The following is a 27,461-nucleotide window of genomic DNA, read 5'->3' on the forward strand; positions in this document are numbered from 1 at the left end:
CGACAGCAAAGACTGGGCAGAGGCACTGGCTGAGTTTTAAAGAGGCAGTGGGGCGCAGGGCTGGGTGGGATCAGTAGGGGTTAGAGGCTCTTCTCCATTCCCTTATACTCCACAATAACTTCAATTAACTGCTGGTCAGGCGCGTTGTGAGATTTAGGCTCCGGGGCGATGGTTTGCTCATCCGCTTTTTTTTGCGCTGGCTTTTCCATCACGGCAGGAGCTGACTCTCCATCTGCGATGGGCTCTGGTATCATGTCCACACAGCTGGGTGGTGTTTGGCTAGGCTCTGAGTCTACAGTGGGACTGGGGATGTCCTCTTCGGGGTCAATGGTGAACTGACCCCGCCGTATATGCTCTTTGGAAAAAGGAGAACGCGGCGTGCCTAGCGTTTTCTACGCGTTTTTAGGTGCTATATGTGAGTGCAGCCTTATGGTCCTCCAATGAACGGTCCAGCTTCTCCAGGCACAGGAGTTGTACGGCGGGCAGGTCCATTGTGGGGGGAATGAAACACTAAAACTAAAAACTCAGCAAAAATATATATCCTTTCTTGGGTCAGGTATTCTGTCACGTTCGGGTTATATAACGAGACCGGACAACTCACAAATGAAACAAGGGAACTTATATACAGGGAACAAACTGAACAGAATGACTAATCAAATGAGTAACCATAGAAACTAATAACAAACTCAAAAGGCAAAGACAGAAAACAAACTCAAAACAGAATATAACTGTTACAATATTATATAGGTAAAACTGTTTTTAAAAAATATTTGAAATTATTGTATTATTCGCAAATTAATAGAAAAGTAATTTAGATTAATTGGAAATAAGAATGTAAACTTTTTGAATTATGGAATTTAATTAGTTAATTATAATTATTTTATATTATTATTTTATATATTGCCCCTCCTAGTTTCTGTAAATAAAAAAGTTTCAATTGCTTTGTCATTATAGCACAAGTACCAGAATGAAGTACCAGCCTCTGAATGCTGTTTTTGATAATAGATCAAAAACAAAAAAGGTTGAGAATCACTGATTTAGACCAATGGGAAACTTTAGAAACATCCTTAATCAATTAAGAATAATGAAACTAAATAATTCCAATTATGAGCAAATGTAATTCCTTTACCCATAGTCATGTAACCCCATGCACACACACACAAACACACACACACACTCACACACACACACACACACACACACACACACACACACACACACACACACACACACACACACACACACACATTTAAAGGAGAAAATAAAAAATAGAAAAGAGGGGGAGTTGTTGCAATATAATTTCATTTCATTTTAAACAAAAATCTGTAATCCTTCTTGTTAAAGTATTACCTCTATACCCCCCCCCCCCCCCCCCCTGTTCTTCTCTATCCATTATTCTATCCTTCCATCTGTCTATACTTCATCCACTGAGCGAATCAGCTTTGCTAGAGTGTGGGGCATCTGTGAGCATGTTCTTGATTGGAACAATAAATCACTGCCCCAAATTACAGTCACAGCAGGACACACAGATGCTTCAAGTCTCAAAAGGGTTGTCTGAGGATTCCTTTCTTTATTCTGTCTTCACACAGACACACTGTACACACACAGTTTCTCTTCTCCTCAGTACTTAAGTCACATTCTCTCTGACGTCTGACACTGATTGCTCATTAAAGCTCTAGTTAAAAGAAGAGTCGATGGTCAGCTGTGCCACAGAATTCCTTCCATCAGAATGGACTGTTATTTCTCAGCTCCTCTACCAACAAAGGATTACATTAATAAGTGATGTGGTGTGGATGTGGAACCTGAACCAGGCACTCCATGCATGTTCCCACCGGTGGAGCGGCATCACAGCAGCTCTGACCTAAGGGGCAGTTACGCTACATCAACACTGGGGAAAGACGAGCAGAGGGTAATCTGACCTTGAGTATTCGCTCCACTAACAGACGTCCCGTGGACAGAATGTGATACTGAAACCTAACAGATCCAATCCAACCCACTTAAAGCTGAAGTCTGTCATTTTATCCAGATACAACTATCAGTAAGCTACTTTTGAGCTGACATAAAAATCTAAACAAAAAGTAAAAATTACACACTTCATCTTTAACCCCCTACAACAACAAATCATTCATACCCCTAAAAATGGTCCAATAACATTAATCCATTGAAGTATAAATTCCTATAAAACAAAGAGTAAATTAGCTAAAAAGCTTCTGTATCAATAGTAAAGAGTCATTTATCAGTACAAAAGCAGCTATGAAATGCTCTATTTACTGATGTGCTCATAAAACATAAACATCTCGATATACAGGATGTTAGCTTAGTTAGGCTACATCCTGGAGAGGGCATACACAGATTAATTACATGATTATTGTATTAAATGCATTATTAAATTTAGACAGTCTATATCTAGGGTAAATGATAAATGAATGACTTCATAAATACATAAATTACATAGACACAAAAATCACTTATATTTACTTTATATACTTCATCAATTATACTTTAAACATTTATAATTTATTATTATATAATTCTACTTGTGTATATATATACAGTTAGGTCCATATAAATTTGGACACAGGCACAAGTTTCATATTTCTGGCTCTGTATGCCAGCAGAATAAAATGAATATGAAACAATCAAAACGAATTTGAAGTGCAGACTTTCAGCTTTAATTCAAGGGGTTGAACAAAAATATCAAGTAAATATTTTAGGAACTGCAAACATTTTTATACACAGTCCCCCCATTTTCAGGGGCTCAAATGTAATGGGACAAATTAATATAATCATATATAAAATGTTCATTTTTAATATTTGGTTGAGAATCCTTTGCAGGCAATGACTGCCTGAATTCTGGAACCCATGGACATCACCAAAGACTGGGTTTCCTGCTTTGTGATGTTTTGCCAGGCCTTAACTGCAGCTGTTGTTTGTTCGTGGGTCTTTCTGCCTTTAGTTTTGCCTTCAGCAAATGAAATACATGCTCGATCGGGTTGAGATCAGGTGATTGACTTGGCCATTGCAGAAAATTCCACTTCTTTTCCTTAAAAAAAACTCCTGGGTTGCTTTGTGCATCTACCGTGAAGCGCCGTCCAATCAACTTTGCTTCATCCGGCTTAATCTGAGCAGACGTATTCTCCTATACACTTCAGTATCCATCCGGCTGCTTCTGTCTTCTGGCACACCATCAATAAACACCAGTGATCCAGTGCCACTGGAAGCCATGCATGCCCATGCCATCACACTGCCTCCACCATGTTTTACAGATGATGTATATGCTTTCGATCATGAGCTGTTCCAAGCCTTCTCCATACTTTTTTTTGGTACAGGTTGATCTTAGTTTCACGCGTCCAAAGAATGCTTTTCCAGAACTGGTCAGACTTTTTTAGATGTTTTTTGGCAAAGTCTAATCTTGTCTTTCTATTCTTGATGCTTATGAATGGTTTGCACCTTGTGATGAACCCTCTGTACTTGCTCTCGTGAAGTCTTCTCTTGATTGTAGACTTTGACAATGACACGCCTGCCTCCTGGAGAGTCTCCTTCACTTGGCTGGATGTTGTGAATAGGTTTTTCTTTACCATGGAGAGGATCCTGCGATCATGTACCACTGTTGTCTTACGAGGACGTCCAAGACTTTCTATGTTGCTGAGCTCACCAGTGCATTCTTTTTTTCTGAGAATGTACCAAACTGTTGATTTGGCCACTCCTAATGTTCCTGCTATCTCTCGGATGGATTTGTTTTGTTTTTGAAGAATTATGATGGCCTGTTTGACTTGCATGGAGAGCTCCTTTGAACGCATGATGAAGGTTCACAGCAATAGATTCAAAATGCAAATACCGCACTTAGAATCAACTCCAGACCTTTTATCTGCTTAATTGATAAAGATATAATGAAGGAATAGACCACACCTGTCCATGAAACAGCTTTTGATTCAATTGTCCAAATACTTTTGGTCCCTTGGGGGGGAAAAAAGGGGGGGGGGGTAGCTACTCTCAAGAGCTGTAATTCCTAAACCCAATTTGGATGTAAATGCCCTCAAATTAAACCTGAGAGTGTGCACCTTCAGCCTATATCCATTATATAACTATAGCTTGAATATGTTTTGGTAAAAACCTGAAAAATATCAAAAATTGTGCCAGTGGCCAAATATATATGGACCTAACTGTATATATAATTTACTCAATCTTTATACTTCATAAACTTCATTGACTTTTAAAAAATGAAATACATCTTTAAAAAAAAATGTTGTGCAAAATTGTATTCATCATTGCATTATAGTTCCACATTATGAACACCTCTATGTCCTCATTCTTGGTCTCATGTTATCTGTACCATCTGTACCCAGGTAACCCGGCCGACACACACTCTGGAAACACAAGCTCAGGCAGGCTAATTACATGTAACAGGATCTGTGTTCCTCGCCCTCCCTGCTGCAGCACAACTCCTCCCCTCCCCCAGGCACTCACCTGAAGTGTGTATAGGCTACACTAGGCTACTGGTGCATCATCATGTGTCTGAAGAGGACATTTACATACTGGAATGCCACCAGTTGTATTCTCTGTCTCTATCTTTCTTAGCATAATGAAACAATATTTATAATTGGTTTATGTTGCCAGTAATCAATATTCATTATAGACACACTCATGAACATTTTAAATCCATGTTATACTAGCTACATGCATAGTTGATTCATATTTTAATAAACTGTTACATTATTATTGGTGTTTATGTCCCTATAAAGCTATAATAAGCCTAGTTGCTCTTTCCAAATAGCAAGCAACTAAACTTAACTATTTATAAGGTTATATATTTGCCTAAATAAATAATAATAATATTTTACACAATTGTTTATTTTGTAATAAATAATTGTAATGTAATATTGTGATTGTGGGAACACATTCCGGTGATGAAGTGACAGTTCACCCATTATTTAATCATAGTCATGTTGCTCCAAAGCCTTTTTTTTTCTTTTGTGGAGAACAAATGGAAATGGCATAGGAAAAATGTGATGGACTGACAAACTCAGGCACCATTCACTTTCACTGCTTTATATATATATATATCAAAAATTATAGGCTGAGTGAGGAGGATGTGAAACCACATGAGGATGTGGTGACAACATTTTTATTTTTGTATGAATAGCCTATCCCTTTGAGAGCACATTTGAACACGACCGCAATGAATGTCAGTTCTTCATTTAATCTATTCGCTTTCCATATCCGCATCTCGTGCCTATCAAAGGCCGCTACGGGAATTTCCACTCGCGTGGCTCCGCCTCGTGTTTGACGCAGAAAGCGGCCTATAGGGAATAAAACAGCTGAGCTGGGATGCTAATGGTGATGCATCGCCACAAGCATCACTGCGACAGCAACCGGCACGGCACGCCTCAGTGACGTTAAACAAACCGCTAACAAGCTTTAAAAAAACTGCACCAGTGTAGGCTATATGTTACCTTCCATCCCATTTAGCCAGCTAAACTCACTCACAAGCGCCCAGATTAATCCTTGACAAAACTGTGTGCGCAATCATTTGTGCCTGCTCTTACACCGCTAGTCGTCAGTTTTGACGCATTCGCTGCAGCGCGTCCGTGACATTCAGTTCTGCGATGTTGCAAAGTACTCTGCGTTAACAGCTGTAGCAGATCTGTCTGTGTCCCTGGCAACAGCTATAAACTACGCACATCATCAGCTGCTCAACACCGGCGTTCTCACTGCGCTACGCACCTGGCTTTTACTCTCCACGTCATTCCGAATATAACATGATAAAAACCACGCCGGTGATGAGACAAATTGCGCAACTCAGTCTGACATTCGTTTCACCCCACCGCAGTTACACACTGTACTTGGGCGAATCTCCATCAGCCGCTGTTCAAATTCGACCTTTCGAGTGATTATTCAGAACTGAATCTATTAAATCTGCCCTTGTCAGTGATTACCCGCGCGAGGTGATGTCACAGATGCAGGAAAATAAGCCGGTTTTATACAGATTCCCGGTAACCGCATTATGACGCATGTGGACTTCAGCGATGGACCGGCTCTGGGGTGTGTGTGTCTGTGCGGACACCAGTCACTTAAACACACTCAGCAATGTCGGTTGTGTCCATAAATATGATCCAAATGCACATTCAGGACATACTGATTAACGGTCCATAACAGGCGTCGCGCGCTGCGGTCAGTTATAGCCTATATACAGACGGAAGGATATAGCTAAATGGGCTGCTGGAGGGGGGACTCCACACAGATGTAACCAAACAGCCCTAAAACCTGTAAAACAGTCTGCCAAGATACTTTTGAGCATAAATAAGTAGAGACAGACACCACACAATCATGAGGCGAAGCACTGCGCAGCGTTGCCCTTTGGAAAGTCTCTGACTAGCATAACCCGATTAAACTGTCACGTCAAGGTTAAAATAACCATCCAGATATTATCATTCAAACACCGACAAGCTTTCAATTAAGATAAAACTAAAACGTTATCTGCGACTCTGCGTATCCGCTGATATCGACGACATTCTAACAGATTATTAAAGCAGTTCTATTTAATCTGATGCTGACCATTTCCTATAGGATAATAACAATTTCAAAATAATTCGTAACGTATGATTACAGAACGTAGGCTACTGTTCCGTCAGTGTCGCAGTCTAGAAATCAGCGTAGCCTACAAGTCAATGTCATTCTTCCGCTGTATGTCTGACAGCATAGGACATGACGCTGCGTTTTTCACGATTTAAAGTATGCATGATACATTTTTTTAAGAAAATGGGAAATTGTTTTTATCCTTTTCTGTTTGCTTTAATGCAGTAAAAGAGAGATGTCGTTCTTACCCCCATGGTTGCGCAGTCAGTCCGTTCTCTTCAGGTAAATGAGTGATGGAGAGAGTGACAGCCTTTAACGAAGAGAGAATGTCAGTCATCAAAAAGGATCTTAAGAAAGACGAATAATTATACCTGGTTTAAAACTTATTTTCACTGCTTTACCTCGGCTGAGGGAACGAATGCGCGTTGATTTCACGTCAAGGTATTAAGGTATTATTCGTTGCAACATTAAGTTAATGAACCTGCACAACTTTGTAAATATTAAATACAGAAAAACTAAATGATCCAATGAAATTTGACTGCGAGGCAGGGCATTTCGCAGGGATGCCGGTCTCGTGCACTGCTCTTGGTAGTTGCGATAAAGCCGGCGAAACTAGGAAGCCGCACTGCCGCCTTTTATGATCTGGTGTCCTTCCGCGACACCGCCAGCTGCCGCACCACTCCGCCTGAAAAGAAGCGCCGGTGGATGTGAGAGATGCGCTTCTCCAACTGACCGACCTCATAAAAGAGTACCTCATGAGAAACGCCCCCATTTACGCTCTCAGCCAATAGACGCATGCACGCCTTAATATCGACGTATCATCTGTCCAACCAGCGTGCAGGCAGCAGGTACAAGCCACCAATCGCATGCGGACAAAGCTCCTCCTGCGGTAATGCAGAATTCCAAAGTCGCACAGCATCATCGTGTGCTATGAGAAAATCTCATTTTTTTTAAATAAATTGGACTAACTAGGCTTATCTGTCGACCCTGCAGTAGGCCTGAAATCTACCTATGTTCAATGTGTCAAAAACTGTATGTTACATACATTATTACTATAACTTCTTAGTGTTTTATAAGAATGCTTCATTATAATTCAATCAATTATTGCAGTTATCAGATTGATTTTAATGCACCAGTTTTGGTCTCTTCATTATGTGGGGTGTATGTCTGTCTTGTAGTATAATTTTTTTCTCACTGGAATAATGAAATTATATATTGTAGCTTCTTTAAATAAGAATGCCTAATGCTTCACTTGAGGCAAATATCTATTTATATGCTTTATTTTAACTACAAAAGTTACTCTCTATTACCATCTATTTTCTCTTTCCTTTAATCTCCTGTACCAAACATCTTTGTTAAGTTCATACCTTTGTAAATCTGAATTATTGTTACTTTAATGCTATAAGCTGAATACAGCTTAGAACAGTTTCATGAACAGGTTAACTGAAGAATAGCTTTATACTGCATTCCAATTTACATTGAAACAGAACAGCACACAATATGTCAAGTTCATTAGAAACAAATGAAGATGGAGAGAAAGAGAGAGAATCAAAGCGTGATCTATGGGTCAGTGACCCTGGAAAGGTCAAGTTTATAATGTAAATACATGCTATCACCTTCAAATAATATGTATACTGTACCCTATAAGTATTGCTTCATGTCTCTTATAAAGAACATAAATTGCACAAATTCATGTTTATGAACAGTAAAATTTGTATATTCAGAGCCACCATCTAAAGACCCTTCTACAACTACTACTAGGTATGTATATGACCTAGACTTCAATTGTAGTAAGATAAACATACTCTAAATAACTCCATGTCAGCCACAGAAGATACAAAAAACTAGATTCAATCATTGTCTCTTATAAACACATTTAGCTTAATTGTCTCTGAATACGTGCACTAGCATACACACCAAGGGCCAATGGGTTGGTTTGCAATGGAAAGTAGTGATTCTATAATATGCAGGGGAGACACAATGTTCTGTTTTTGATCTTTGGTTAAACTTGGCTACGGGACCAACATTTACATTTACTGTAAATCAGTGTTTATGTATGTAAGGAGTTTTGCAATGACTAGCTTAAACTTGTCTTCCCAAAAGCAGCAGTAGGCTACTAAGTTACTTTTGGCCACATTTGTTAGAGTGTTCATAGTTTAATCAGCTGTATGCTACGGTTAAAGCCCCTCGAAGGTGATGTAGGCAGCATTGTCTGTGGCATATTGCTAATAAAGTTTTTTCTAAATTTTTGAAGAACCAAAATGGTTGACACCATGTATGCTCTATCCTTCTTTAACCTTTGAAAGCATCCCCCTCCCCCCTCCTTGCTGCAGAGAGAAGTAGAAGAGGGGAAAATCTCCATCTCCATGGCAACAGTGGTCAGGTGATCTTATCTCTTAGTCATTGTGCTGACTCAGAAAATGGGGGATCGAGGAAGAGAGGGAGACAGTCAAATAAACCCTCCTTTTAATCTGTGGCAGTTACATCACAGATTGGCGTGAGAACATTGCTGCTAATTCGCTGCTTGTGTGTTTGAGAACTGAATCCCTCATAATCTATTACATTACTATCTCTGATGTGGCCACTATGGTCAGGAGAGAGAAAAGGAATGAATATTGAGGAGAATAAGTCTCCACAAAGAGGTGAAGGATGGGGATCAGAATAAAAGGAGAGGTAAATGCTAAAAAGATTGCAGAGTAGGCTACTACAATGCTACAGTATACAGTACCAGAAGTGCAAAGGATTAGTAAGTGCAAGCCACAAATGTGTAATCACATATTATTATATAAATAACTTATATGAACTGACATACTTTCAATTAAAAAATAAATAAATATATAAATTAATGGTTTTGTGTAAATATTCAATTATGAATAGTATTAATTTATAGAATTGATACAAAGTTCTGTCATGAAACTCTAGATGGTGCAGGCTAATAGGTCCTGAACTCAATTTGTTAGTGGTCACGTCACGATCTACATAACGCAGCTGATTGGTTGCTGTGGCATCAGTGGCCAATGAGCTTTCTGCTCAACATTTACATACAGTACGTGGCATTGTTTGCTGTTAGCAGCCTGCAGTGCACTTTCAGAAACCCTCCTCCTTCCCCAGGTCCACCAGTATAGATCTGCTACAGGCGTTATTTCATGTATGTTATACAGGTCCTTCTAAAAAAATTAGCATATTGTGATAAAGTTCATTATTTTCCATAATGTAATGATAAAAATTAAACTTTCATATATTTTAGATTCATTGCACACCAACTGAAATATTTCAGGTCTTTTATTGTTTTAATACTGATGATTTTGGCATACAGCTCATGAAAACCCAAAATTCTTGTCTCAAAAAATTAGCATATTTCATCCGACCAATAAAATAAGTGTTTTTAATACAACCTTCAAATAATTATGTTCAGTTATGCACTCAATACTTGGTTGGGAATCCTTTTGCAGAAATGACTGCTTCAATGCAGCGTGGCATGGAGGCAATCAGCCTGTGGCACTGCTGAGGTGTTATGGAGGCCCAGGATGCTTCGATAGCGGCCTTAAGCTCATCCAAAGTGTTGGGTCTTGCGTGTCTCAACTTTCTCTTCACAATATCCCACAGATTCTCTATGGGGTTCAGGTCAGGAAAATTGGCAGGCCAATTGAGCACAGTAATACCATGGTCAGTAAACCATTTACCAGTGGTTTTGGCACTGTGAGCAGGTGCCAGGTCGTGCTGAAAAATGAAATCTTCATCTCCATAAAGCTTTTCAGCAGATGGAAGCATGAAGTGCTCCAAAATCTCCTGATAGCTAGCTGCATTGACCCTGCCCTTGATAAAACACAGTGGACCAACACCAGCAGCTGACATGGCACCCCAGACCATCACTGACTGTGGGTACTTGACACTGGACTTCAGGCATTTTTGCATTTCCTTCTCCCCAGTCTTCCTCCAGACTCTCGCACCTTGATTTCCGAATGACATGCAAAACTGAGCAACAGTCCAGTGCTGCTTCTCTGTAGCCCAGGTCAGGCGCTTCTGTCGCTGTTTCTGGTTCAAAAGTGGCTTGACCTGGGGAATGCGGCACCTGTAGCCCATTTCCTGCACACGCCTGTGCACGGTGGCTCTGGATGTTTCTACTCCTGACTCAGTCCACTGCTTCCGCAGGTCCCCCAAGGTCTGGAATCGGTCCTTCTCCACAATCTTCCTCAGGGTCCGGTCACCTCTTCTCGTTGTGCAGCGTTTTTTGCCACACTTTTTCCTTCCTACAGACTTCCCACTGAGGTGCCTTGATACAGCACTCTGGGAACAGCCTATTTGTTCAGAAATTTCTTTCTGTCTTACCCTCTTGCTTGAGGGTGTCAATGATGGCCTTCTGGACAGCAGTCAGGTCGGCAGTCTTACCCATGATTGCGGTTTTGAGTAATGAAACAGGCTGGGAGTTTTTAAAAGCCTCAGGAATCTTTTGCAGGTGTTTAGAGTTAATTAGTTGATTCAGATGATTAGGTTAATAGCTCGTTTAGAGACCCTTTTCATGATATGCTAATTTTTTGAGACAGGAATTTTGGGTTTTCATGAGCTGTATGCCAAAATCATCAGTATTAAAACAATAAAAGACCTGAAATATTTCAGTTGGTGTGCAATGAATCTAAAATATATGACAGTTTAATTTTTATCATTACATTATGGAAAATAATGAACTTTATCACAATATGCTAATTTTTTGAGAAGGACCTGTATGTGCAGCAGCAGCATGTCTGTGAATGTATTGGCAGTAGCTAGTCTCGGTACTTGCTCTGCAGAAGCAGCAGCGTAGCAGATCTATTCCTCCAAGACCAAATACATGAACATTGCCATATCAATTGCCATGCCTATGTCTCAGAGAGTTGTAATGACAGAACTGTATGGAATTTATAAAATATATACACTACAGTTGAAATGTTTGAGGTCATAAATGAATAAATGCTTTTATTTTGCAAGGATGCATTAAATTGATCAAAAGTGACAACAAAGACATAATGTTACAAAAGTTTCTATTTATCATACAATCCTGACAAAAGATATCATGATTTGAAAATTCAGCTTTAAATTATTTACATTTTTAAATACATTAAAATAGAAAAAAGTTATTTTAAATTCTAATTCTAATTCTAGTTTTCCTGTTTAAAAAAAAAAGAGTAATAAATGCAGCCTTAGATGCAGCATAAAAGACTTCAAAAACATTTAAATGGTGACATTTTTTAATGGTAGTATATATATGTATATGTTTGATCACTGATCAGATCAGTATTGCTAATCTAATCGCTCACATAGTCTAAACTAGGAGAGAATGCTCTGAGGTGACACTGTCAAAGACACGAACAGTGAAACTGAAGGAGGAAGTTCCCCAAATGAGTTTCTTTACTTTTAAACAGAAATCGGAAGAATGTGTGAGATTATCTGGGTGCAGCAGACAGTATTCTGAGCCAATTAATCATATGAACATTTTGTGCTGCTTGACAGAGAACAGAACGCTCTCTCCAAGAGAAATGTGCTTTTTTACCAGGGCGCATCTTAAGTAATTGCACAGCTCAGATGCCGTGATGATATGACTGCTGACTCTGCAGTCTGTCGTGATGCTGGGGGAGCGTGAGGTTACAGTGCTTGATTCAGAAATCATCTGCTTACTGGGGGCACTTTTGCTTTAAGAGCCAGATAGCCAATCAGAAGGCCAACAGCAAGAGTAGGGTATCCTTGGAAACGACCTTGCGGGGTTGAGAGTGGTAAATGGGTGAGAAAACAACCTCAGTAAAGGTCACAGCAAAGGAATCAAAGCTGTATGTCAGTTCACAGAAATGTGAAATGATTTAGAGATAAAGAATGTGATACAGAGATGAACGAGGAGACAGTTGGAGTATTAAGAGCACAGAGGTCTCTGCTACACACACACACACATACAGACGTCATCCCCTCCAGATTAAAGTGACCGCACACCATGTGTGCTCATTGCATAACGACTTCCCTGAAAGGAGTAGAGGACAAGATAGGAATAGACCAGGATTAAGGAGAGGAGGACAGGAATGAGAGGAAAAAAGAGAGGATGGGGGGATCAAGTTCAGATTAAACGTTACAGTGTTTTTTATGTCAGGGTTTCATGTTAAATGTGACTCCAAATCCTCAAGGCCTTTGAGTTAAAAAAAACTCTTTACATGTTCTGTGCCAGAATATATAGAGTTTTTAGTTATCCCACATATATGTCAGTCTGCTATTAAACAGTTTATCATAAAAGAGATCATTTCATACATCAAACATGTAGTTTTCTATATGGGGAACACTAGATGTCACAACTTGAATATTTCACAGGATGTGTTTATTTTTGAAAGTCACTTTTTGTATAGCCACACACTTTAAAGTCTTGGCAACAAAAACCCATTAAAAAATCCACCATTATTGCCCACAAAAAAATAGATAGATTAATGAAAAAAAGAAAAATTATAATAATAATAAAAAAATAAAAAAATATATATATATATGTGTGTGTGTGTGTGTGTGTGTGTGTGTGTGTGTGTGTGTGTGTGTGTGTGTGTGTGTGTGTGTGTGTGTGTGTGTGTGTGTGTGTGTGTGTGTGTGTGTGTGTGTGTGTGTGTGTAACACAAAGCATCAATCTAAAAAGGTACCACAAGAAATATTAAACCACTCTTTGAGCAGAAAAATATTGTAATTAATAAATTGATTTTAATATAGGCCTATATTAAAAAAATATATAAAAACTTCCCCCAACCTTTTATGGCAATTTGTAACTATTTTATGTTTTGGCAAATCGGTGGCTAATCCAGGTGAATTCGTACAATCTGAATCTGCTTACACCCCAGTGATGGATATGTTAGGGGCAGACCTTCATGCTTCCTTTTTTTTCTAATAATCGTTTTTGTATGATTCACATTGTACAAATTCATACTCAGCTCAATTCTCATTACATTACATTTTCCAGTGAGATCAGGTTGAAAATACCTTTGTTCTGAGAAAATAATTCAATCTTTCAGTTAAAATGTACCATGATTATATATCTGTCTCTTGCCTGAATATAGCTAGTGTACATGATGATAGTATTGGGAAAAAATTTGTATTTCATTTTTTAACTAGATGTTATAAACTAAGACACACACACACACACACACAAAAAAACACTGCTAAAAAATAATTTCTTATATTTATCTTCATTTTTCTAAATCGGAAAGCTCTAGTAAGGAGGTGCAGTCCTTGTTCTTTAATGTGTCAAAGTCAGCTGAACAGAGAAAGAGAAGAACAGGAAACAGATACCTCATTCTAGTTTTCCAGGTGCAGGTCCTCAGATTTTATTAGAAATAGCATTTAGTGCTATTTGAAACTGCTGTGTTGACAATTAATTCAGTTGTGATAAAGTGTATGCACACGTGTGTATCAAACACATCTCAGTAGCTCATCTATCATCGTTTTTTTCCTTATTATAATGAAGAACAAGGTGTGTAGACACACCACACCCTGAAGATAATGTCACTTTTGTCCCATTAGCCTGAAAAAGTGCTGTGGCTAGATTTTAGACACATCATCATTTTCCCTGTGTTTCTCTCTCAGTATTGCATACAAAAAGCATATAGATACACATACGCAGACACAAAATATCAAATCATAATTCCAGTAGCCAGCAGATTTTGTAGCATGTGTATGTGTGTCTTTCGGGGCATTTTATTGTACTCACATGCTGTATATGAACACACACACACACCTTACTATTAACTGTTAGTGTACAGTGTAATGTTTGGGCTTCTGTATCTGTAGAAACATTTTTTCAGCGTTTTGTGACGATTTGGATGAGAGATTTTTCCTTTAAATTACTTCTCTCTTTTGAAACCCCTGGAAACACGAACATGCAGAAAATTCACAATATAAGGGAGTCTATAAATAGCAACATGACATCACAGCACCTCCTCCACATCTGTTAGTCATGCTATTTATGCTTCACACACACATACCAACACATTAATTCACACATGCAAAGGTTCAGGCTCAGAAATCATGCAGACATGTTGAATCAAACAACTAATCAAGCCTCTAGCCTTTAGCCAATGCATGTCTAAGGACAGATCATTCCACAAGCATAGCCGTGTCGGACATCCAAGACTGAGATTCTAATAATTTACTGCAGCATAGCAGAAATGTCCATATAACACATGATCAAGCTTTATGTCAGCTTTCTAAGGACAAAGTCAAAAAAGTTTAATTTTGAGTAAATATATGACAGTATCTGTGTAAAATGTCATTTAAAATTGTGTCTGTGTGTATGTGTATATATATATATATACGTCTGCTCTACTTTACAAAAAACTAAAATATTACCTGGCTAAAACACATAAATCTTTATTATAAAACAAATAATTCTTGGTGGTGGCTTCTTTGTTTCTATAACCAACTTTTTGTAATGTCAAGGACTGTTTTCTTTCTAGTGGAAAGATAACATTTATTGAATTTGCTTAATAAAATTGTGTTGAAATTGAAACACGTGTCCCTAATGTCACTGCAACGTGTCTGCAGTAATACGAACAACGCAGGAGATTCTGAGAAACAAAAGCCCTATTCGGATGAGAATAGTTTCCCAAACTTAAATTACAAATCTTTTCACCCAACGTCTGTGATTTCATGTACCAATTTAGACAGGACTAACATCCGTGTCATCCGCCAGAACTCAGTCTATTAGGGACAGGGAACGCAAAGGAAACCAAAGCAAAACACAACTGAACAGACTTAAACATAACCCTGACAGTTATTATGTGTTAACTGTTTTGAAAAAGCAATAATGGACTCGTTGAACTATAGTTAGTTAAGTATAGTACGTGTTGTGTACAATTTTACACAGACTGTTAATGTTAAAGACCTAAAAGTATCAAATATCTATATAATATTGATATTAAATAATGTAAATTATCTTCTATAATTTTCTATCTATTACACAATGGTCCTAAATCTGGAGTAAGATATACTTCACAATGCCAGCCTCCTAGACTGGATGAGGGAGAAATGAAAAAAATATGGGATCATTTTTGGCAGCATATAAAAATGGTGTAAATGAATAGGACTGCTTAATAATTGTTTGATTTCTATGTGCTTTTGTTTTGGTTGTATTCCACTGATGGTGAATAGTGGCTGAGTGTGTAATTGCAAAGGTGATTACTGAATGATGTGGTGATGTACTCGGAAGTTTTGACTGTTGAACAATAAAAAATTTTTTTACAATGCCAGCCTCCTTTCCCTGTTGTAAAGACCAAATTTTCCAAATTAACCATTCAAATGTAGCTGATCAAGCTGATTGACAAGCATGTTCATGAAACTAGCTTGATTGGCAAATCTTGCTTTGTCAAAACAAGTCATTTAGCCAGTTTAACTAGATCCTCTTCAGTCGGTCAGTCGACGCCACGTCGAGACTGGCGAATAGGAATCTCGCTAGAGAGGCCAATCTACTTCAAGTGAAACTAAACAAGCCAAAGCACATTGGCGTGCAATCATTTGCATCAGCTGTTCAGCCACGCAGCGCAGGTATATAATGATCAGCAGGTGCGATTGCACTTCAGTTTATTGCTTTGGAGCCGAGTGTTTCGGTGCTGTTCTCTTCAGTGAAGCTGTTTATATTAAACGAGCAAGCTCTCCAGGAGGATCTCTCACGTCTGGTGCGGGCGATACAGCGCGGCAGTGGGGTCGACTTCTTTCTCTCTCTCTCTCTTTCTGTCTTTTTGTGTTTGGGTTGTTTGAAAACTGAACAAAACTAAAAGGCTGTTCGTACAGCTGGTAACGGTGCGCAAAGAGTGCTGAAAGGCTGTTCTTACGGCTGGTAAGATCGCAGCGAGAGAGAAACAGCACACAACAGGCTGCACACTTCCCTGTCAGTGTTCGCTGCGTCCGTTCCCCTGCATGCTTCAGCACCAAGGAAAGCAGTCCCCTGAAAGAGCTTACACGGGTAGAGCGTGTCTTTTTAAAGATGTCACTCTACGTGTGTGTTTCTGGCTCATTCGGACCAGCAGAATCGGCTATGCGATTCATTTCGCCCGGCGTCCCCCCAAGTTTCGGGCCATCCACTCCACCACAGTGAGAGTAGCAGATGCTCATGTCTTGCGAGTGGAGATCGCAATCCTACTGGTGAAGAACGCAATAGAGCCGGTCCCTCCAGCCGAAATGAGCTCAGGGCACTACAGTCCCTACTTCATTGTACCCAAGAAAGGCGGTGGGTTACTGAACTGCCTGAATACGTTCTAAGGCTGGACAGAGGTCCCACTGAAATTCTTTCAGAGGCTCCTGGGGCATATGGCAGCGGCAGCTGCTCCTTATGAGACCGCTTCAGCACTGGCTTCACGGCCGAATCCCGAGATGGGCGTGGCACCACGGCACTCACCAGGTGACAATCACATCGGCGTGCCACCAGACCTTCAGCCCGTGGTCAAACCCCTAGTTCCTGCGGGGCAGGAGTGCCCTTGGAACAGGTGTCCAGGCATGCTGTGGTGTTCACAGATGCCTCTGCCACTGGCTGGGGTGCCACATACAACGGGTATGTAGTGTCAGGGGTGTGGACGGGCCCCCAACTGCATTGGCCTATCAACGGCCTCGAGTTGCTAGCAGTACGTCTCGCTATGAGCCGCTTAAAAAGGCCGCTACAGGGCAGGGACGTGCTGGTCCGTACGGACAACACTGCGACCAATGCGTACATCAACCGACAAGGTTGTCTTTGCTCCCGTCGCATGTCGCAACTCGCCCGCCATCTCCTCCTCTGGAGTCAGAAGCATCTGAGGTTGCTTCGAGCCATATATATATCCCCGGTGTGCTCAACAGTGTGGCTGACAAGCTGTCACGAGCTGTGCTCCTGGGAGAATGGCGACTCCACCCTCGAGGTGGTTCAGCTGATCTGGAGAGAGTTTGGGGAGACTCAGGTAGACCTGTTTGCTTCCTCAGAGACCTCCCACTGCCGGCTGTTTTACTCCCTGACCGAGGGAACACTCGGCACGGAGGCACTGGCACACAGCTGGCCCCGGGGCCTCCGCAAATATGTGTTTCCCCATTGGGCCTACTTGCAAAGTCAGGGAGGACGAGGAGCAGGTCCTTCTGGTGGCTCCCTATTAGCCCACCCGGACCTGGTTCCCAGAACTCATGCTCCTCTTGACAGTGCCTCCCTGGCCCATTCCTCTGAGGAAGGACCTTCTGACTCGGAGACGGGGCACCCTATGGCACCTGCGTCCGGACCTCTGGAAACTCCATGTCTGGTCCCTGGATGGGAAGCAGAGGTTATAGGTGACTTACCCCCAGAGGTACTTAAAACCATCACTTCAGCGCGGGCCGTCTACGAGACGTGCGTACGCCTTGAAGTGGAACCTATTCGTCGAGTGATGTTCTTCTCGCCGAGAGGACCCCCGAAGATGTTCGATTGGGTCCGTGCTGTCCTTCTTGCAGCAAGGGTTGGAGCAAAGGCTGTCTCCCTCCACCCTCAAGGTACATGCTGCAGCTATTTCAGCATATCATGACCACATTGATGGCAAAAGAGTAGGACCTGGTCGTCAGGTTCCTTAGGGGGGCGAGACGGTTAAACCCTCCTTTCCCAGTGTTATCCAAGACTCTCTGTATGGGTTATCACGGAACAACAGTGACAGATATACTCCGTGTAAGCCCTCTCCTATCATCTTTCCAGGCAAGAAGGGGCAAGAGGCTTGCACAGGTCGCTGGATGGGGTCAGCAGCTGTGGCCCTTTGGTAGGGATTACTATTCGTCGGTCTCGACGTGGCATCGACTGACTGACTAAAGAGGAACGTCTAGGTTACATATGGTAACCCTCGTTCCTTGAAGGATAGAACGGATCGGCTCAGCTCCTCAGCAAAAAACTGAAGTGCGATCGCACCTGCTGATCATTATATACCCGCGCTGCGTGGCTGAACAGCTGATGCAAATGATTGCACGCCAATGTGCAATGGCTCGTTTAGTTTCACTCGAAGTAGATTGGCCTCTCTAGCGAGACTCCTATTCGTCGGTCTCGACATGGCGTCTCCGTTCCCTCCTTCAGGGAATGTGAGTTATCATATGTAACCTAGACGTTTCATGAGTTTCCATGTTCTTTAAGCCTTATTTTTTCCCATTTTTTTTTTAGCTTAAATAATTAATTAATGGAAAGGATTATTTTATGGAAATATCAGAAATGAAAGTGGAATGCCTGACAAACAGTCACACTCACAGTAATACTGGAACCAAATGATTTTCGACTGTTAACAGTTATGAAACGTCTTTCTTTGACAATCGTCTTTTGAGCATGATTCATAACACTACTTTTGTGATGTACTCCCTTGTGATGAAGTGTGAAATAAAAGGCCATTAAGTGTACCCACCAAAGAGAGTACATTTTCATGACTGTTTCTTAAAACACTTAAGTACACGTTTTAAAAAATGGACTTTGTAGTAATGGCAAATTAAAAGTTTTAAAGTAATAAGTACTCTTTTAAAATGTATGCTAAAAGTGTCCTTTTTCACAAGGCCTTTACACTTTGAGATCAACTTAACCTAAAGTATCCATTTAATAGAGATAACAGAGTTGCTACATACAAAAAAAGTAAGCTTTTTAAAGAATTGTATAACATTTTGCTTATTTGTTAAGAATGTTCAGCTAAAATTTCAAATGATCTCCTAATCCAACATGAATTCTAAGTGTACTTATGCAATAAGAATTATTTTCTTTACAGTTTCCATACTTTCTTATAATAAGAGAATCGTTTACAGTACAGTAAAGGAACCAAAACAGTAAAGTGAATTTGCAATGGAACTAATCTAAAATACCTAATAAATAAACCTCCAGAATGAATTTTAAGAATCCTGGTGGGGACACCAGCACACTGGCATCCAAAGACCCAACATATGCTGGTGACCAGCAGTACTTCTATTTTCAGCACAGCAGAAATTACAAGGGAGGGAACAAAAACGGATCCAATGTGATCTAATGAGTGCTGACTAATTATGTCTTTATCTCACCAGTTACAGTGAACCATGTGGTGCTGAATTCATATGGGCAGGTGGACAAAACCCAATCCTCTCCGACTGGACAATGTCAGTTCTTCCACCTTACACTGTTTTAAGACAACCCCTCAAAATCAATATGACTAATGTCCTGTATGCCAAGGGGACATTTTTGTATTGCATTGTTTATTTTTTATTAAATAATATTATATTGTTTTAAAGTTCACCCAAAATAAAAATTATATTATTTACTCACCCCTATCTCCCAGACAATGCCAGTGAAAGATTCTCAATATCTACTACCTCTTCCAACTAAAATATCCTCCTCATATCTCTCTCACTCACCATTCTGTCCAGGTGTCCTCCTCCGTCTCCTCTTTCAACTTCTCCTCCTCTAGTCCAGAACAACCTGCCCGCCTCAGGGCCAGAGGTGAACCAGAACCAGTGGATGAGGGAGGTCAGAAAAAGAGAGAGAGGTTCTGTAAATGATTCTGGGGTAGAGAAGGCCTCTGCTCTACTTAAATCCACATAGAGAGAATAAGAGATCTTGTCCACTAAGCACCTTAATCAATCTGTCTAATCACAGCTTCTATTACTCTTCACACATAAAGAGTAACTATATAGGGGGTCTGCAGTCACGTGACTAAGGAATATCATCCTCTTAGCCTCTTAGTTGTCTCAAATGTAGTAAAGTGGGCTTAGTGGCTTTAAATACAGTGGAATCATTCGCTATATTATAATTCACTATATTCACTTATCATCACATAATTTCTTTCATGCTGCCTGTACTGAAATTAATTGTAAGGCGAGTCTCATGTGTGCCTTGGGTGCAGAGCGCTATTAATATGCCACATTTAGTTGATGCCTATGTAGAGCGTTCCAAATCAGTCACTTATATGAGGTTCCATTTCTGTTCGGATGCTGCTATAGAAGACAGTGAGAAAGAGCACTGAGTTTTGGAGCAGAGCTATTGTGTTTATAACATGCAGACGCACAGTGAGGCCTGTTTCTGATACAACTTATCACACACTTAAAATTCTAATAAGTGTGATGTGTCACTGAACAGAGAGCAGACTCGGTATAAGTATTTAGGAAACTTTATTTAGCAGCCAGCCAGCCAGCTCTGTGTATCAAAACGATCTTGTATTTGATCCCAAGTGGTGATTTTGTTCTTGTTTGTGACATAATGGTCTTTATAATAAGCAAATCATAATTTATATTTTCCCCTAACCATGCCCATAAAATTAACCCTCATAAGGGCTTTTCATATTGAAATAGTTAACCTTGGGTCATTCTAAACCCCAGGTAAAAAGAAATCCTGGGTTATCTTGATCCAAGTTTCACATTGCTCATAATTTACCCGAGGTTAACAATTAATCTTGGCTATTCATAAATTGACGTTTCACACTGTACATTCCTAGCCCTGGGTTAACGTCCTTATTGACATATTTGCAGTGTTTGTGTCTCTGACTGGACGAATGCTTCATGCAATGTTTACACAAAAGCTCTAACGTTGCAGATCATCCTATTACAATATATTTTGCCAACTGTACTATCAAGTTTATTCTGAATGGACTTTTCAGACTATAAAAGTAATAATGAAACGGTCTCTTCTTCACTCCAGTTGTCACGTTTTCTGTCGCCGTTTGACATTTTACCCTTCAAACACTGAAGATACCGTTTAATACAATACACAGTGTTTCCGTGAATGTCCAAAGAATGTGAATATGTTCCTAAATAGTTCCTAAATATTTCTGTCATTTTAGATGGTTTCCAAATCTCACCTGACGTCATATCTGAGCTTCTCAAATCGTGACAGATTAGCACTGTAGTGTGCAGCATTAAGCCTGTTTTATGCTTCTGCGTCGAATCGACGGCGTACCCCCGCAGACGCATCTGCGTCGCCGCGAACCCCTCCGCCGTAGCTCAACGTGCACCTCCAAAAAATTGTAACTACGCGTCGAGGCGACGCAGACCACAAGGGCTGTGATTGGTCAGATGCACCGCGATGCAACTCAACCTGACCCAGAACCATAAAACGGCCACGACGCCGTAGGAGTGACGGCGTAGCTACGCCGTGGAGTTGACGCAGAAGCATAATGAGGCCTTCAGTAATATGAGGTGTAATCTGCAATATGATCCTGGAGCCCTGGTTAACTCCAACTGCTCCTCATCATTACATTTAGAAACAAAATGTTAAGTAGTTACACTACATTTTATCAGTCCTTTGTTTAAAATCAACATGACATGCTCATTAACCCTAATTCCGTAATGCACATAGGCCTACCTGGTATAACTAAGAATTCATCAGGGCATGATATTTCAAAGAAAAAAATATCTTTAATCAAATCATCTATAATCAAATCTATATTCAATACATAATCAAATAACCAAAGTCTAAAAACGCCAATAAAATAACTTATTTTCCGCTGAAATCACCTAGGCCATGCAGGCTATTAGATAATAGACATTCAGTTCTGGCTGTGGTCCAGTACGTTAAGCCCACTTTTTACAATCCAATTAATTCCTGCTGGATAAAATCAAGTCCTTTTTTTCTTCTTGAAAATCCCATTTCACTTCAAAATACATCACATTACAAAGTAAAATGGGTTGCGAATGTCATTACATGTTGTCTTTAAGCAACAGTTGTGTTATTAGTATGTGTGGAAACTATTTGTGTTGAGTGAGCTCTACTCTACATGGAAACGGCCTTTACTCACCAGCCATGACAACAGTGCACATGCTGCCATGCTCATCATAGTCAGACACATGGTTACAGACAGAAATGGAGGGGTGGAGTTTGTCCATCAGACTGTATGAGCAAGGAAGAGACACATGCTAATAAGTACATGCACACATTAGACTGTGATTGGTAGAGAGCAAGGAAGGATCAGAGGAAAGTATATTTCACCTGCACCCTCTTTAACCTTCTTCTTTTATCCTTCCATCCTCTCCGCCTGCTCATCCTCCTCTCTTCTCATTTATTTTTAGACGGCTTAGTCGAGGGGTGGAGGATGTTCCCGAGGCCTTCTGTATCAATCGCACAGATCCTAAATGAATGTTTGTATGTGAAATTGAGTCATTTATCCAGGTTTCTTATTCTTTGAATTTATTTATTAAAAATTATTTGTGATCAATGAGTCCCTGGGGTTGATTTTGATTTTATTTTTTTGTTATATGCAGTACACATTAAAATATTTTACAGTACGTCGTCTTTTATTTTTGCTACTTTTAAAATACCTTTTATGTATATATTTAATTTTACCCAGATCAGCAATTTCAAAACAATGATAATATAAAGATTATTCAACATAACCCAATTCAATATTTTGTGAAAATTATGTAAATTAATTTAGATTACATCCCACAGTTCTGCCACCGTAACAAACAGTTTTGCGACAACAGTGTCAGTGAAAAGCATGCTTGAGGTTAAATATCTACAATATATATATAATTCAAAGCCTGCTCTTCGACAGTTTCTCAGTAATAATCCCAATTTTTTTGTTCAGAGGGCAGCTCTAAATCCAGAACACAGCTGTCATATTAATGACATCCCAGCCAACGACACAGTTCAGAGTCAGACACTTTGTCCTTCTCTCTATTTCTCTCACACGTTCTGTCGGTCTACTGATGAGGCTGAGAATTGTTGCTGTGGTGATGTCATTTGTTGCCTAGCAACAGCTGTCCCTGGGCAACCCACAACCATGGCCTCGGCGGGAACATTTTGGATTATTTGGGATGTCGATTTCATCAGCGGTTTCTTGCAGCACTTTGCAAAGGTAGGACACGATAGAGACTGTGTGAGAAGAGATAAGATGAAGAAAAGACACAATTGGGTCTTAATTTTAATAAATCCTCAAAGATCTGTAGTTTTCAAATAAATTTGTACTCAAATGATTATTCTAATAATGATTATTCTAATAATTTTTAATACAACACTTTTTATTCAAATAGAAAAATGTAAAATAAAACATTTTCACTAGTGGCCTTTTGAATCCCACTGTATGTAACAAAGTCAGTATGAAATGGAAGTTTAGTCTTTTCTTCCCTTTTGTGACAAATATCCAAGTGAAATGGTCTTCTTGAACCAGAAAAATTTAGGGCAGTACTTGATTTTGTCCATCGGGAATGGATTGGATCGTTGTGGTTTTTACTGCTACTATCTCATGTGAGTGACAAGTTGCCCCGACCTCGCATCTTTTATGAATTTAATCTTTAATTATTTGTGTTCTTATGGTGTTTGTGGATGTGAGAACACCCAGGGGGGACGAGGGTGAGGGGGTTGGAGAGCCCCGGGGAGTTTCTACACCTCTGGACACCTTTCAGTCCTACTGCTGACAGGCTCCGTCTTCAATTACTGCCAGTAAATGAACAGAAAAAGCAATGCTGAAGGAGATGATGGAAAAGCTTGTTGACAGCAGTAGCCTATTTCACCACATCCTTGCTATGTTATGTTGACTATTATGCTCATCAATTCTCCACAAATGATCTTTGTCTGTTACACTTGTAGTTTACCAGTAACTCTAAATCACATATCATGCCATTATTCGTGGCCCTAAGATTTGGAATGCTGTTCCTATCACAATTAGAAATGCCTTCAACTGGAATGTTTAAAGTAGTCTTTTTTTTGTTTTGTTTTTACAAACAAGTTTGTTATTTATTTAATTTTAATTGTTGTTGCATCTTTTTCTATTTTATACTCACTGTTGTGGTACTTTGAGTGCAAAAAAAAGCACATTACAAACAAAATTTGTAAAAAAAAAAAAAAAAATTGTTTGTAAAAAAAAAGTTAGCCTTTTATTATTAGTTAGCATGTCTGTGCTGATTCTACGATTTTAGACAGTAGGAAAGATTGTTGACTGACCTCATGGTACTCGTTCTTTATTAATACACAATCTGATAACAGTTTTCAATGATTTTAGAAAACTATTTACCTATTAGTTTAAGATGGTTAGCATGCAACTGCAGTAAGTGAGTGTTCACCACTGCACACCTACTACGAGTGCTCTTTATCTGTGAGCGCGCGCCCTCCACTGGTGTGACCACCGTCACAGCATCTACGCAGTAAGTAGCCTATATTATTGTGTGTTTGTGCGTTTTACAGTGAGTACCCTATGATGTTGTTGTTGTTTTGGCTGTTCGTTTAGATACTTCTGGAACATTAAACGAGATTGTATTTATCATGGTTGCAACTGAATGCCTACTACTAGTAGGCCTAAATATGGTAGCCTACTAAAGGCCCCAAAACCAAAATAAAAAAATATTTGTGAGACAATTACCATTTTTTTAATGATAGTTCTTTAAAAGTAACTAAAAATTGCCATACTTTTATGGCAATATGTGAGCTTGTGAACTCCTTTGTACAAAAGGTCAGATTTCCATATTTCCATTGCACACACAATTTTAAGACATACATTCACGCATATTGTTGAGGATAATACACTGTCACTGATAAATACATAAAATACCTAGAAAGCGCATCACCCTGTTTATTGAGCGTAAACAATCATAGCGGTACACTGGAAAATAGCGTAACAAATATTATTAATATTCTGGAGCAAATGAAAATAATAAAATAAAGTCAATGATCTAAAAGAACAAACAATGCAATTATATAGTCTACAATAAAAGGCAGGAGGGTGCAAATTATTATATGATTAATCTAATGCAATTTACTAAAACAGGAAATCAATACAAAAACTAAATCTTGTAAGGTACAAAGTGGGAAAAAAAGAGTTTAGAAACAGAAAGTAGGAAATTTCAGTGGATTACATCACTAATAATAATAACCACAATAATAATGATTCAATATTGTATGTTGATCACTGGTTCATTTTTTCCTTATGGCTGCTTTAATACACATTTATAGTCAAACAAAAAATGGCACAATCCTTAATCAGCTACAGAAGGACAAATAATCGTGCACGTTCACACCTATGTGCGCATATATAATCACAATGACGTCTTCATTCTCTCATTGAGGTCTCTATGAAATGGGCACTGAAGAACAGAGCCCTTACAGTGTTTGGGTTAACCAAAGCCTTTGCAATCAAACCCATACTTCATATTACAATATAAAACAGTACAATTGTGCTCAGATTACAGTATAAAAACCTACTCGGTATCCCTACACTACCACAGCTGGTGACATGAAACTGCTCCCTCTGGTGGCAGAGGAAGTGGTGTAATATATGCCTTCCTTTTCCATCATTCCGTCTTCGTCTTCGTCTCTGTCATCATGGTAAGGAGTCTTTTTGTCCTCCCAGGAAGGCTCATGGTGATCCTTGTCATCATAGTATACTAAATGATCCTGTCAGAGTAGAGGTTGTAGTGTTGTGATTAGAGTCAAAGCACATATGCGTTTCTATGATAGAGGGGATTATGATCTGTGAGTAATAAGCCTGAATTATGCATGGAAAATGAACATGCCATCAAATATGTATGATTTACCATCTTAAATGCCACAAAGGATTAAAGGAATAGAGAGAGGGAGAGAAATGGCCTCTTACTGTCTTTGGCTCCTCTGTCTCGGTCTCATGTTGCATGAGCTCAGACTCAGGTTTACTGATGCTCGGCTACAAAAGGGAAAGAAAAGGGTCAATTGCTGCGCTTTATGAAAGCTTGTTTCTGCCACTGAATTAAAAAAAGTAAATCATGACTTTTTATCTCACAATTCTGACTTTTTTCTCGCAATTGCGGGTTTAAATCTCACACTTCTCAGAGGAAAGAAAAGTCACAATTGTGAGATAAAAAGTAAAATTACCTTTTTTCTTTTGTATTCAGTGACAGAAACAAGCTAGCATCATTATAGGTGAAAAGTTTCTTCTGAAAGAACTTCAGATTTTTTGGTAGATTTCTTTCACACTGTCCTAATCCAGTTGGAGGATGGCAATTGCTATTGTTAATTAAAGAAAAATATATATAAAATAAAATGAAATAATAGAAAAATTAAATTGAAAGTTTTTAATTTAAACAAAAATTAAATGAAAATTAGAAATGTTGTCTGGGCAACTAACTGAAATAAAACTTCTTAGATCATAAAACAGGAACTGAGCAAAACTAATAAAAGAATCACAAGAATTTCCATCTTCCTTAAAAGCACTTTCACTATTTTAAAGAAAACATTTCATGCATGCCCACTAAAATTCCCATCATATCCACTTTTGCTTTGACGACAGCAGCTATACATATATATATATATATATGTGTATTAGCTATATGTATATATAGCTAATTTAAAATGTACTCAGCTGCATTTGCTCAAAGTGTAAAATAGAGGATGAATCTCTCGGCTCTACTCACTCTGTCTGAATATGAATATGTCTTCGTAGGAGGAGGAGGTTTATGAGTGGGTGGACAGCTGCAAGAACAGACGCAAACAGACGATCAGTAAAGTGGGAAACATTCAGCGTTCATATATACGCAGTGTTGGGGGTAACACATTACAAGTAACCTGAGTTACGTAATCAGATTACTTTTTTCAAGTAACAAGTAATGCATTACTTTTAAATTTACAACAAAACATCTAAATTACTTTGTTTTCTCTTTTATTGGCTTACACCACTCCTGTCCATATAGGCAAAAGTAAAGCAAAGTAACTTTCCCCAACATTGTTTATAAGTAATTTGTTTTTACCAGGGTACCAGTTAAATACAGAATATGAAAGAGGTGGCAGTACTTACTCTATGTTTTTCCTCTGGCGTTTGCGGACCATCACTACGGTATTTGCAATTATGGCTATGAGGATGATCACACAAAGAATACCACCAATAATAACTCCAGTAGAGGCACCGTTTCTTGGCTCAGGAAGTTCTAAAGGGAGAGACAGAGAGACTTAGATCTTTATGGGTCATAGAATAACAATTAAATGTTCCTTTTCTTTTGAAATAAAACAGTTCAGTGCACTT

The 27,461-nt window shown here is 39.3% G+C and overlaps 2 protein-coding genes across 4 annotated transcripts in view; both read right to left on the reverse strand.

The window, feature by feature from the left end:
- atp1a3b (ATPase Na+/K+ transporting subunit alpha 3b) overlaps positions 1-22,340 on the reverse strand; it is a 40,144-nt gene extending 17,804 nt beyond the window's left edge. The window contains exons 1-2 of one of the 3 annotated variants that reach the window (XM_077209958.1): positions 22,275-22,340; positions 19,900-19,971 (exon numbers count right to left, since the gene is read on the reverse strand). In XM_077209958.1, the coding sequence (XP_077066073.1) occupies positions 19,900-19,971; positions 22,275-22,325 (123 nt within the window). In that variant the 5' untranslated portion in view covers positions 22,326-22,340. Of the gene's footprint in view, positions 1-6,824; positions 6,887-6,977; positions 7,473-19,899; positions 19,972-21,338; positions 21,393-22,274 lie in introns of those variants that run through there. The other 2 variants (XM_077209977.1, XM_077209967.1) reach the window with 2 other exon arrangements.
- Positions 22,341-24,824: 2,484 nt separating this feature from the next.
- Positions 24,825-27,461, reverse strand: part of LOC143720550 (nectin-2) — a 68,354-nt gene continuing 65,717 nt past the window's right edge. Inside the window, exons 7-10 of the mRNA XM_077210096.1 lie at positions 27,237-27,366; positions 26,857-26,914; positions 26,064-26,129; positions 24,825-25,864 (exon numbers count right to left, since the gene is read on the reverse strand). Coding sequence (XP_077066211.1) covers positions 25,682-25,864; positions 26,064-26,129; positions 26,857-26,914; positions 27,237-27,366 — 437 coding nt within the window. The 3' untranslated portion in view covers positions 24,825-25,681. The remainder of the gene's footprint in view (positions 25,865-26,063; positions 26,130-26,856; positions 26,915-27,236; positions 27,367-27,461) is intronic.

Source organism: Siphateles boraxobius, unplaced genomic scaffold, assembly GCF_051911475.1.
Source record: "Siphateles boraxobius isolate OS27281-9 unplaced genomic scaffold, OSU_SipBor_1 12, whole genome shotgun sequence".
Taxonomy (NCBI): domain Eukaryota; kingdom Metazoa; phylum Chordata; class Actinopteri; order Cypriniformes; family Leuciscidae; genus Siphateles; species Siphateles boraxobius.